Raw genomic sequence first — 14,165 nt, 5'->3', positions numbered from 1 at the left:
TACCTTACTTTTTATATAAAAATCTTGTTGTTGGTCTTTTCAATTTTTCTTTCTTTCATTTAGGTTTCAAGTTAACATATATTCTTCTGCCAATTACTTCTAATATTTTGTTTATTTTATTTGGTTGGTGATTTATCATCTATAGTTTTGACTAACTTTATGTTGGTAACAGATTCTTCACTTTCTACTAGTTACAATGTGGTGAGATACTAGGTTCTTTGGGTCACCTTTTTAGCTATGGATGCGTCTTCTGCATCTTCACAAGGAGTTCAGTGGTGCCATTATCAGGCATCTTTACACACTCGTAGTTGCTACTCTTTATAAGGTTACTTACCAGTGGTGGCTCCAGAGGTGGGGCTGCAGCGCAGTCCAAAATTCAAAAAGGGGAGCCACACGAATTGCCCTTCTAAACATTGCCGGCTGGGAATCACTGGCAGTTGGTGTGGCTCCCCTATTTGAATTTTGAACTGCTCTGCAGCCCCACCTTTGGAGCCGCCACTGTTACTTACTGTTTTGTGTTTAAATTGTGTTTCAATTCTTGAACACAGTTTAACAAAACTGAAACATCTTTTTGGAAAATGTAATGACTTTGAAATCCTTGAGTGCTGCCTTTCCATATCTGTACAAGTCTATTTGAGGGAGGTTTCAGGATCTTCTAACCAGGATATGTGCATAGCAAGTAACCTACATACTTCTGGCCTTGCAGCAAGACATCAGGTTGATTAGTAGCTGCAAGGTCAAAATTAACAGCCTTCTGGAGAGAGAGAGAGAGAGAGAGAGAGAGAGAGAGAGAGAGAGAGAGAGAGAGAGAGACCTGAATATATTGTGCTTTATTCAGAGGTGTACGCAATGCCTCTCGCTATTTTGAAAATATATGTAAATGTCACAGCCACCGGGATTTGTATTGAAACGCCCACAAGTGGAGTCTAAAGTCAGCCACTTGCTGACACTGCGTCCACCTCTGAATCAGGGCCATTGTGAGAGCAACTTTCTTACAACCACTGTGTATGTGGTTTGCACACTAGCCCCCACAAGCAGAGAGCAACTTATTGTTAGTAAGTGCCGGGATTTATTATGGACTCATTCTGTTGATGTAATATTACTTTATTGCCTATAAAAGCTAGCTGTGGCTAGATGAAACATTTTTCTAACTTTTGATGTCACTTACTGCCACTATCTACCCTGGGATGCGGCTTCTGCTACCTGTTCCCAGGACAATATACTGTGTATAATGGAATGCTCATTTTCAAATTAGCAATTACTTACTAGCAACAGTTCCATTTTTCACAGTTGGACATTCATTCCAAGGCAGAGGATACTGAAAGGACTTAAAGAAGTAGAATATGCTCCATCCAATGATAACATTATAGTAAAGTCCAACAAAGAAGCAGACCTAAGGAAAATGTGGAAAGAATCACAATGGTACCAAGATCACTGAAAAGTCCCTGTCATACCAAATGTAATTACATTAACTCTTGATTCGCATAATGTAATAATCAATAAATACATGTTAAGAGATAGAATAAAATGCCTAGTAAATTTTCTTCAAAAGGAACATCATGACTGGGAATTTTCATCAGTGCGCACAAGAGATAAAAAGGCTCATACAGCCATCTCTGCATTACTTTCCAGAGGCTTCAGATGTTCTTTTGTTCTTTGTAAGTATTAAATTAAAGGCCATCCAAACTATTTAAATTATTCTTTAAAAAGGTTCATACAAATATAAAAAAGCAGCTGTATAGAAAGAAAAAAATATCTAATCACTTCATATTGTCAGGCCAACAGCTCAGATCTTGATTAAAAAGATGTCCTAAAACTGTTTTATTATATATTAGTAATTCTGAAACTATTCAATTAAACTGCATTAAAATGTCTAATGTGTATCAATTTAGAAAGAAGCACTGCACTGTATTTAGTGAAACCACAATACATGTTGACACCAGGGGTGTTTTAAGAGCTGGGGCGGCCAATAGAGAAGAATAAAGGAACATTAATCAAAAATATCTGTCAAGATTAGGTGCCTTCTATATTTTCACACCTTTCTAACCCCTTCTATGATTTTAAACTGTGGTTATTGAGTTCCTAGGAAGTCAATAAGATGGAGGGAAACAATGGTTACTAAGGATGGAATTCTAAACACAGTTTCAATTAAGTTCTCAATTAACTTTTTGCCTGTTTTGGACTAAAATTAATTGTCTTTATGAAGACATTTTATTGGAGCAAATAAACATCTTCCCTGCTTCCATAATGCCTGCATCTGCTTGTATCCTGTGACCACTAGAATAGCGCAAAGCGTATTCTGGTCTCTGGCAGTCCTGCAGTTGTGCCCTGTGTCTCCAAGCCCTGCTCTCTGCATGTCAACAGTAAGCGGCCAGTGGGGAATTAGCCAACTTCATCCAGCAGGTGTTACAACACATACCCAGAAATATTTGGTGCCATGAACTGGTGTAGGAGACTGGGATAAGTGATTCCAGGTGTAGGAACCTGGGAACCTGGAAGAAGCAGTTCCAAATGCCGGTGTAGGAGTCTGCTGGAACCAGTGGTTTCAGATGACGGTGTAGGAGCTTGGGTGGTGAATTACACGATTGTAAAATATCAATCCGGGCATTTGGAGGCAGGGTCGGACTGGCCGATAGGGGTACAGGGGAAATCCCTGGTGGGCCCCACTGCCTGACGGCCCACCCCCTCCTCTAGAGATCCCCTATCACAAGTACAGTACATGTAGTTTATATAAACAGGATCACCATCATGTGCTTTAGGGCTATGGTATATTCAGTACAGTGCTTTGCTGTTATCAATCTGGAACAATAGCATGCCTGCACTATCAGTATTTATTTTATATTTATAAAGAGGCCCAAACCATGCACTCTAATGGCTAGTCAAGCCTCTGTGTTGGCTGGCCACACCCCCTCTGGTGGCTGATCACACCTCTTAAGCATGGGCCCCTACCACTGCATTCCCCCAGTGGGCCTTTCATGCCCCAGTTCAACACTGTTTGGAGGCAGCTTTCCTATGCGATTCCTCCCACAACCTCCTTTTTTTTTCTTTTACATATCTTGGTCCTACTTTAATCTGTATTTATTTTTGGTTATTTTTATTGTTTTAAATTATTTTTAAATAAACTGTCTTGCTAAAAAACATATTTACATAATAATTAGCAGAATACAGCTATAGCTTATTTAAATAAAGAAACAAATGTTTGAACCCAATGCTTACAACACAGCTAGCATAGCCAATTCCTCCCAGTCGAGGGCAGATGTAATTCCACACTCCGATGCTACCCCTGCGAATTCTCTGCCCCACGGCCAGTTCAAGGAAGAAGAGAGGAATGCCAATTAATATGAGCAAGATCAGGTAGGGGACCATATAGGCTCCTAGGGAAATAAAGAGTGATGTCAGAATACTAACATCAGACAGAGCTTTAAAGTCTACATAAAGTAACATAAAGAGAAATATAACTAAAATAATAAAGTAAAAAGACAATTAAAAAAATAATAATTTAAGCATTTATTTAAGGGACTTGTTTCATTTCCTTCATAAAGACCTATATCTTCAATTTAGTCATATTTTATGTTTATATAATATTCAAAATATATAGAATGATTCTTGCGTATTTACGCACTGTGCATGGTCCGACTGTTGACTGAAGACGCGTAACTGGGCTGTTCAGTGGCAAACTTGCCTACTTTTGAAAACTAGTTTCATGGAGATTATGACCCTGATTCAGAGCCGGACGCTCTGACAGAGCGCTCGCTCTGAATCAGGGCTGTCCTTCTTGATTTTTAGAGCAGCCTCTTGGCCGCTCGTATAGCTGTGGGTGACCACCCACAGCTATAGCGAGCGGCCAGGAAGATGGTCGCGATGGTCAAGACCATCGCGACCATCGGGCTTGCGACGAGACCCTTGTGGTAAGGTCTCGTTGCTGCAAGCCCTGGAGTGCTTTCGGCTCAAACAGAGCCGAAAGCACTCCCGCTGACATCACTTGTGATGTCAGTTGGGCCGGCCCCAGACGGTAGGCGTTCCCATGGGAACGCCTCCATCTGGGCAGCCACGCCCCCGGCACGCCCACCAAAGGGGGCGTGCTGTCACTCAACATCGACAGCAAGCCCCCTTTCGTACGAGACCCGGAGCGACGGTTTGCCCGCTCCGTCGTGCGCATGCGCACTGGGCCAACATCGACCCACTTGCGAGCGCTCAGCGCTCGCGAGCAGGTCTGAATCAGGCCCTATAGTCGGTAGTAGTATGTGGTGCGCGGTCGAGGGGGTGTGCCATGCTCCACTCAAAGGCCGTGTCTAGCTGCACCCATTCAGGGGTGTGCCCTGCAGTGGCAGTTCATCAGCACTGGCACCAGCCCTATGCTAGGTGCAGAATCTTCTACCCCCAGTACTATTACCCACTACCTGTACTGCTACCCTAGTACTGCTACCCCTGCGGCCGTTACTCTCTCTTTCTACCCACTGTTGCCCCACAGCACTGCCACCACTGTCGCCTATCGCTATCCCCTGCTACCCACAGCAGAGGCCACCTCCAACTCTGCCATCTCTATCACTTTCACCTCCCATTACCCACTGCACCACACATTATTATCCACCCAGCACTATCAACCTCCAGCAGTTACCCTCACTACTCACTAATACCCTCCCCAGCACTGCCATCTTTAACACTGTCACCCCTGATACCACACTGCTACCCTCCACATCCAATACTGTCATCGCCTGGCACCCCACCACTCAACGCCACCTCCTGACACCGCACTACTGCAACCAACACTACTACATCCTGGTGTCCCACTACTACCCTCAACACTGTAACTTCTACCACCGCTGTCTCCCGATATCCCACCACTTCCTCTATCACTGATAGCTCCTGATACCCCACTGTTACCTCCAGCACTGCTACCCACTAGTACTCTACTGATACTCCCTGATACTCCACTCCTACTCCCAAATATGCCTCTGCTACTCTGATACCACATAATCACTTCTGCTTCCATCCCAGTTGTTACCTCACACCCCACTAATACCTCTAATACTCCACTGCTACCTGCTATAATACTCTACTGCCACTTGCATCACTATTACTGCTAATGCACAACTGCTTCCTCCATCACAATATTACTGCCACCATATCTCAGCTACTCTGCACCTTGCATTCCTAACACCCTACGACCTACATTTGTAGGTGATAAAAATAACAATAACCACTTTTCACCTGTATCACATCCACTCCTAACAACTCTCCCTTGAACTTACATCAACACACATATTCAGATCTCTTTTCAGACCCAGTCAGCAAACCCACAAATTATTAATTAAGCAGCAGCCCATGTACACAGCTCAGGGTCAGGGCCTTCCTCTTTGTGACCTATTAATCTTTAATGCACCTCGCTTTCATTTTTTTTAAATTCAGAGTCGACTCTGTTGGGCGAGGTGGCCACCGCTACCCACAACCCCTTGGTGGCTGGCCTATTAAGTATCCTGACTTCACATGTCATGACATCTTGGTGGCGTTCTTTCGTCCATGCTCAGCCCCCATCATATCCGGACTTGCGCATTTGCAGTCTGGATTCCCGACAGGGCAGGGGAATCCTGGGGTCTTGCATTACTTTCTGGGGCAGCAGGAGACTCAACAGTGAAACAAGAGTCTCCTGCAAGATGCAGGAGGGTAGGCAACTATGACAGAAGCAAAGTTCAGTGAAGGCTTGTCAATGCAACTGCTAGTTATGCAGAGTTGAATGTAAGCGAAAATATGCCTGTCTGGTTTGCATATGTGCAAACTTACACTTTTTCCCACACACTCATGTAATGGGTAATGTTCACCTATTGATAGAGTGCACCATATCATGTAAAAGTATAAAAAAGGTAGTGCCTAACCCTAACCCAACCCCTAACCCTAAGTCTCCTTTTAACCCTAATACAACCTCCACAATCTGTCGGGATTCTGACTTTCGGGATGCTGACTACATCCCCTTTGTGACAGCCTTGAGGTCAGTACAATGTATTCATGATTGCAATTTATTGTTAACAGTCAATAGTGACATCACTGCAATGTATTAAGATGATGTTGCCGGGACAATAATTTGCTGTCTTCACTGCCGTGTTTTGGAATTGGCAGAGGTTATACACACGTGAGAGCAATATTGTAGCCAATGGTAATGCTTTTTGAAGCTCGATATATTCAGCCAGATGGTAGTCGCCATAGAAACCTAAAGGGACTTCCTTGCTGAACAAAAAATAGAGGGTTGTTCTTACATATGATTTATGTGGAAATCCTCAGAGAAAAGCAGTTTTCTGAGGATTTTCGCAAAACTGTATTAGGCTGTCTAAAGAGCTCAATTGCGTAAATATTTTTTGGTTTGGTCTATCCCACATAGTATACAGGAGAAATGTGGAGCAAATATGGATACACAAAAGAGAAGGGGAGATGCCTGAAGTTGGTGGTTGCTGAATATACAGAATGGTATGGTCATAGGCAAGACTAAGGGCCTGATTCAGAGCCGCTCGTAAGCGGCCGCTCATTCGCTCCAAGCGATGTTTGACCAACTGCGCATGCGTACGGATCGTTATACGCATGCGCGAAAAAGTCAGTGCGGCCGAAAATCGTTTGTTCGCTAAATAGCGAATGCCTGCTAATATGAGTGACAGGAGGAGGCGTATGTGGGTGGTAACAGGGGAAGGTGCTTGAAAACGGGGAGTGGAAATCAGAACGCAGGCGTGCTTAAAGGTCAAAACGGGCGTTTTAAGGGTGTGCATAATTAATACAGGAGCGTCACTGGGTTATTTTATAGCCAGAACTGCTCGCAAATTTGTGATAGCAAACACCAGCCACAAGAATAGCGAGCAGTTCATACGCTGGGCGATGTACTCGATTAATCTAATAAATAGCGGACATGGCGTATGATGCGAGCGGCCAGGGGGCGTCTTTTTCAAAATTACAACCGCAAGTTTTGTTAGCTCGTTCAGACATAGAGTCGTCAAAAGACCGCAAAGAGCGAACGGTTCATTTGAATAGCCACCCCTTTTTGTTGAACGAACGACCGCAAATAGCGACCGGCTCTGAATCAGGCCCGAAGTACTCCCTAATGTCAGGTCCCATGCCTATCTCCTAGGTTTTTTGTTTGTATTCAGGGCAACAGAGCAGAGAGCTGTGATCTGATCATTGTATTGATGGCCCATAGTGCTGTGTGCAGGGTTTGACATTCTGGTGCATCAAATATAAACTTGCTCAGCTAATAGAAGTGCTCAGAAAGGAATTGATCAATTATAAGTTCCACACCAGACAAGCGAGGTGGCCCAGGTAAGTAAGGGTGAGGGTAGTCATGTGGAAGATACTATTATAAGCTTGGAGCGAGGGATAATGAAGTATTATGATAATGATGAAATGAGGTTAATGATTAATGGATGAAGTGTATATGAGAGGTGGTTTACGATTGATGGATTAATCTTTGGGTGCACGCCCTAATGAAATGCTTACGCCTATGGCCATCTGCAGCATCATTCCATCTAGTAAAAAAAAAAAAACACTCCCAGAAGACTTCTGTTTTGTCTGTACTCGGGCCCAAAGTTATTAAAATTAATTTTCTTCCACCTGATGTCCCTGCAGGTCCCCTGAAGATTCACAAGCTTGGCTCATTTATGTCAATGTCAGATTCTAAATTACTGTTGCTTATTTTTGTGAGTCTCCACCTGCCAGGACTAACCATGGAAAAAACCCTGTGTATGCAGACGCCCACTAGCCTGTCTTAAGACACCCATTTGCGCACGTCATGTCCAGGAATTGTATGCAGTGGCGTAACTAAGGGGGTCGAGCAGGGCATGTGCCCTGGGCGCCGTAGGACCGGCGGCGCAGGGGGGGGGGGGGCGCGCGCCGCCGCCGGCCACGGTGCCGGCCCGCCCTAGTTAGCCAGTGTAGCGCCGACTGTAGTGTGTGCGGTCAGCGCTACACATTTACGCAGGACCGGCGCTAAGCTTCCAGCGCCGGTCCTGTGCTGCACAGCCAAGCCCCTTCTCTCCCCCTGAGCACTTGCCCAATAGCGCCAGGAGGAGGGTGGCAGGCGGGTTCAGGCTGTGCTAACACACACATCACCACCAGCACGGCAGCGATGTGTGTGTTAACCAGCCAGCAGCCAATGAGTCAGACAGACTCTCATTGGCCGCTTCTTCTGCTGCTGCTGCACACAGAGTGGCGGCGATGTGTGTGTGACTCAGCAGCCAATGAAAGTCAGACAGACTTTCATTGACTGCTGCAGCGCCCACTGCAAGAGCCGGGCTTCCGTCCGGCTCCTGCAGTGGGTAATGGGAGAGACGTCATGACGTCTCTCCCATAATGCAGAGCGCGCCAGCCAGGAAGGACGGACATGTGGACGGCGGCGGGAGCAGGAGCGTGGACTCAGATAAGTATTTTTTTTTATTCATTGTTACTTTAATTTCAGTGTGTATTTGTCGGGGGGGGCCGCATCTGGGGGGATCTATTGCTAAGGAGGGGACTACTACTGGGGGCACTGCATCGGGGGGGACCTATTACTAAGGAGGGGACTACAATTGGGGGCATTGCATTGGGGGGGGACCTATTACTAAGGAGGGGACTACTACTGGGGGCACTGCATTGGGGAGGGACTACTACTGGGGGCACTGCTTTGGGTGGGGGGCCCACTACTGGGGACTACTACTTGGGAGGGGGATACTACTGGGGGCACTGCATTGGGGGGACAACTCCTCTAAGGAGGAGACTACTGCTGGAGGCACTGCTTCGGGGTGGACTCCTACCTGGAGGTATACTACAAGGGGCACTGCATCAAGGGGGACCCCTCCTGGGGACTACTACTGGGGGGGATACTACAGGGGGCACTGCATCAAGGGGGACCACTACTGGGGACTACTACTTGGGGGGGGGGCTACTACTGGGGGCACTATACAGGAGGGACTACTACTGGGGGCACTATACAAAGGGCACTGTATAGGAAGGACTAGTGCTAGGAGCACTGCATAGGGGGGATAACTACTGGGGGCCTGCATAAGGGGGACAACTGATGGGGGCACTATATAAGGGGCTTACTACTGGGGGCACTATATAAGGGGCTAACTACTGGGGGCACTGCATAAAGGGGGACCTACAGGGGGCACTATATAAATGGCACTGTATAGGAGGGACTACTACTGGGGGCACTATATAAGGGGCTTACTACTGGTGGCACTGCACAGGGGGGGGCACTGAAAAGGGAGAACCACTACAGGGGGCACTGCATATGGGGGATAACTACTGGGGGCATGCATAAGGGGGACAACTACTGGAGGCACTGTATAAGAGGCACTGCATATGGGGGATCACTACTGGTGGCTCTGTATAAGGGGAACTAATGGGGGGCTGCATAAGGGGGACTACTACAGGGTGAACTGTGTAAGGGGCACTGTATATGGGGGATCACTCCTGGGTGCACTGTATAAGGGGAACTGCATATGGGGATCACTACTGGGGGCACTGTAGAAGGGGAACTAAGCGGGGGCTGCATAAGGGGGACCACTACTGGGGGTACTCTATAAGGGGCACTACTGGGGGCCTGCATAAGAGGGACCACTACTGGAAGCATTGTATACTGGGGGTATTATATAAGGGGTACCATTGGGGGCCTGCATAAGGGGGACCACTACTAGGGGCACTGTACAAGGGGAACTGCATTTAAGGTGCAAATGGAAAGAAATGTTGCCAGTGACAAGAAAGGGGTGTGTGTCATGTTAACACGCCCCATTTTTCAGTGGCCACTCCCCTTGCGGCCAAGCCCATTATTCGATGCGCGCGAACATAGCGGGGGGTGAGCTCCATTTTAAAATTTGCCCTGGGCTCCAAATACCCTAGTTACGCCACTGAGTGTATGTAACCATCGGTACATCGTGAGCCATCGGAAGGGAACGCAGCGCTTGAGGTTGACTATACCCTACCTCAAGCACTGCAAGCATTTCAGTGTGAAAAACAACCAGGTGACGTGTACAATGATGTTGCCTCAAATATGCATGCCTCTTAAACGGCGTTGAGATGCTAAGATACGCCTGCGTTCACATCTTCACCCCCCCCCGTTTATAGTGGCCAGCTCCTGTCACCACCCACAAACGGCTTCTCCTGTCACTCACTCTGCTGGGCAGTCTATGCGCAACAAATGATCGCTTCCCGATCTCTAGCTCTGGCTCGCGCAAGCGCACTTCAATGCATACGCTTGTGCAGAAAGCAAACATCAGCCAGCAGCAAACGAACGTATCTTAGCATCCGGGTCTGAATCAGGTCCTCATTTTAGAAGGAATATTGCGTACAGGTTGGACCTTTCCATGTATGGGTAAGCTTTGTTTGGTCAAGTAAACCAATTTAACCATAGACTGTATAGTGGTTGGACTCATTTTTACACAATATGTACAAGTTTAATTGCAGACCAGAAGCATGATAAAGCCTATTGATCCCTGCTGTGATTTTTGAAGGGCTGAAAATAAATAGGAATGATGACCTTGTACTCATATGTGCCAGGGGACCATGCAAAGTTAATACACAACAATCCAATCATAAATGGATTCAGGGACTAGTCTGAACTAATGCACAAAATGTGGCAGTGCAATTGGCTATAAACACTTATATGCCTCAGATTGTAAGGGAGTAGCTACAATAGATTATATTAAAGATTGCATAAATATTGGGACATTGACAGAATTTTCATATTTTGGCCTCTATTCACCACCACAATGGCTTTGAAATGAAACAAACAAGATGTGCTTTAACTGCAGACTTTCAGATTTAATTTGAGGGTAATTACTTGCAAATCAGGTGAACGGTGTAGGAATTACAACGCTTTCTATATGTGCCTCCCACTTTTTAAGGGGCCAAAAGTAATGGGACTATCAACTCAAAAGCTATTTCATGGACAGGTGTGGGCTATTCCCTCGTTATTTCATTATCAATTAAGCAGGTAAAAGGTCTGGAGTTGATTCTAGGTGTGACATTTGCATTTGGAATCAGTTGCTGTCGACTCTCAATCCAAAGAGCTGTCACTATCAGTGAAGCAAGCCATCATTAGGCTGAAAAATCAAAACAAACCCATCAGAGAGATAGCAAAAACATTAGGTGTGGCCAAATCAACTGTTTGGAACATTCTTAAAAAGAAAGAACGTACCGGAGAGCTCAGTAACACCAAAAGACCCGGAAGACCACGGAAAACAACTGTGGTGGATGACGGAAGAATTATTTCCCTGGTGAAGAAAAACCCCTTCACAACAGTTGGCCAAATCAAGAACACTCTCCAGGAGGTAGATGTATATGTGTCAAAGTCAACAATCAAGAGAAGACTTCACAAGAGTGAATATAGAGGGTTCACCACAAGATGTAAACCATTGGTGAGCCACGAAAACAGGAAGACCAGATTAAAGTTTGCCAAACAACATCTAAAAAAGCCATTACAGTTCTGGAACAACATCCTATGGACAGATGAGACAAAGATCAACTTGTACCAGAATGATGGGAAGAGAAGAGTATGGAGAAGGAAAGGAACTGCTCATGATCCAAAACATACCACCTCATCAGTGAAGCATGGTGGTGGTAGTGTCATGGCGTGGGCATGTATGGCTGCCATTGGAACTGGTTCCCTTATATTTATTGATGATGTGACTGCTGACAAAAGCAGCAGAATGAATTCTGAAGTGTTTCGGGCAATATTATATGCTCATATTCAGGCAAATGCTTCAGAACTCATTGGACGGCGCTTCACAGTGCAGGTGGACAATGACCCGAAGCATACTGCAAAAGCAACCAAATAGTTTTTTAAGGCTAAAAAGTGGAATGTTATGCAATGGCCAAGTCAATCCCCTGACCTGAATCCGACTGAGCATGCATTTCACTTGATGAAGACAAAACTGAAGGGAAAATGCCCCAAGAACAAGCAGAAACTGAAGACATTTGCAGTAGAGGCCTGGCAGAGCATCACCAGGGATGAAACCCAGCGTCTGGTGATGTCTATGCGTTCCAGACTTCAGGCTGTAATTGCCTGCAAAGGATTTGCAACAAAGTATTAAAAAGTGAAAGTTAGATTTAGGATTGTTTAGTTTGTCCCATTACTTTTGGCCCCTTAAAAAGTGGGAGGCACATATAGAAACCGTTGTAATTGCTACTCCGTTCACCTGATTTGGATGTAATTACCCTCAAATTAAATCTGAAAGTCTGCAGATAAAGCACATCTTGTTTGTTTCATTTCAAAGCCATTGTGGTGGTGAATAGAGGCCAAAATATGAAAATTCTGTCAATGTCCCAATATTTATGCACCTGACTGTATATATATATATACATATACATAAAAGTATATAGTAAATACCCATGTGACAAAATATATGCACACTGAGATGCAGCTGAACATGAGCGGTTGTTGGTGTTTGTGTTATAGCTTCTTTTATGACCTCATTCCTCCTAGCTGGGAGCTTTTCAATAACTCCTTTTGTCTGATGACTCATCCACATACAGTATATGTGCATGAAAACTAACATGTGCTTTAGAAGCGTATCAAAGACAAGTTTTTTTATATATTTTTTATGTTCTTTAGATTCATTGCACTTTTACCAAGACAATCTATTGTATTAGTGTCACTTGTTAAAGAATGGAAGATAGGTTGTGTTACTTTCATGTTTTAGAATGCAATGGTGAAAACATGTCCAGAAGGAACTATTTTATTCATTTTTTTATCCTTTTTTTAGATGTTAATTAGCGGCTACAAAAACATATTAAAAGCAAATACTGTAGAAGTGAATAAGCTCTGATGGCTTTTTATAGCGCAGAGGTTCTGGCTGTTTCCATAGTGTATCAAACTACACGGTGTGTGCATTGTCCTTTCCTGTGAATTCATAACAATACATATGAATCTCTTTCATTCTTTCTTTTCATTTTAGTACTGCTAAATTTCACACAATGCTAAAACCATACTTGCCAACTCTGCCTCATTGTCAGGGAGACTCCCTGAAATAGTAGCAATCTCCCTGTCTCCCTGAAGAGCCTAGCAATCTCCCAGATTGCACCTTACCCCCATTATGAAGCTGTTATATTAAAAAAAACCAGAGATATATACATTCAAATGGGATCATTAGTATAATTTCCCTGCATTGGTTATAAGGTACAACGATCCCTATGGCTACATGCATTTTCAGAAAAGTATCAGTGTGTTTTCATCAACATATAGATCTTATTAACTGTTTTCGGGCTTGTTTACATTTGGATGTAAGTCAGTTTTATGACACACCTCTCAGATGTAGCAGTACACGTCCACTGTAACGTGCGCCTATAGGTGATGCTTTCACAATCTCCCTGAAATGCTTTCTCAAAAGTAGGCATGTATGGTTAAAAATCAGGATGGTCATTCCCTGTCAGCATGGGGTTTTTTTACCCCATACAGTCCCGCATAAAATGTAATTGATTATGATTTAATATATACATTTTCAATCACATTAGTAGGGTTATTGGAAAATATCCAGAAAGGGGGCGTTGCTTGGCCACTCCACCCAAAGTAATTTCTGACATTAAAAACAATTAATATAAAAAGTATCATTATGACAAAACTGCTGATGCTTGTAGGTACCCATCAATCTCACTACTTCAAGCAGTATGGCAAACATTACAATATGTACAGGAGTACATGACCGCCACTTCCCAGTGTATTACTAAACAATGGAGGACTCCAGATTGATTCATTTTTGTTCAAAATGACCTGCCCCTGGACCTGGTTCTGGTTTGGGAGAGGGTCTACTCAATGGGATCCCCACCCTTCATGTGTTGCTTACCCTGTATTAGTGGCACCAATGAAGTGTAATTAAGATGAAGAGCAAATGGCTCAATCTCCACTAATTACTAAAAATACTCAAGAAAAACCACAACAATGCATTCTGTGAAATGTAATAACTATAAAGCAAATTAATCACATGCTGTCAGATCGGAATACACTGATCACCTGTCGGTCATGTCACAGAAAAAGAGTAACATAGAATGGAACTATCCACCCACAAGCAGCAAGCAACCATCCCATTCAGCACCAAAGGCCATTCTGAGGGGTAGATGTATCAAGACATGTGGCGGGATGCATGATGCATCGCACTCGGGATGAGATGCATTCCGCCGGTCTTCGCATGCATAACGATCACCACAAAGGACCGCTC

The 14,165-nt window shown here is 44.6% G+C and overlaps 1 protein-coding gene across 1 annotated transcript in view; it reads right to left on the bottom strand.

The window, feature by feature from the left end:
* SLC6A17 (solute carrier family 6 member 17) overlaps positions 1–14,165 on the bottom strand; it is a 116,920-nt gene that overhangs the window by 77,291 nt on the left and 25,464 nt on the right. The window contains exons 3-4 of the mRNA XM_088457312.1: positions 3,217–3,374; positions 1,267–1,393 (exon numbers count right to left, since the gene is read on the bottom strand). Of these exons, the coding sequence (XP_088313438.1) occupies positions 1,267–1,393; positions 3,217–3,374 (285 nt within the window). The remainder of the gene's footprint in view (positions 1–1,266; positions 1,394–3,216; positions 3,375–14,165) is intronic.

This window comes from Taudactylus pleione, unplaced genomic scaffold, assembly GCF_031769625.1.
Source record: "Taudactylus pleione unplaced genomic scaffold, aTauple2 ptg000755l, whole genome shotgun sequence".
NCBI lineage: Eukaryota > Metazoa > Chordata > Amphibia > Anura > Myobatrachidae > Taudactylus > Taudactylus pleione.
Note: the sequence above shows the minus strand (reverse complement) of the source record. Positions and strands in the feature narration are given on the sequence as shown.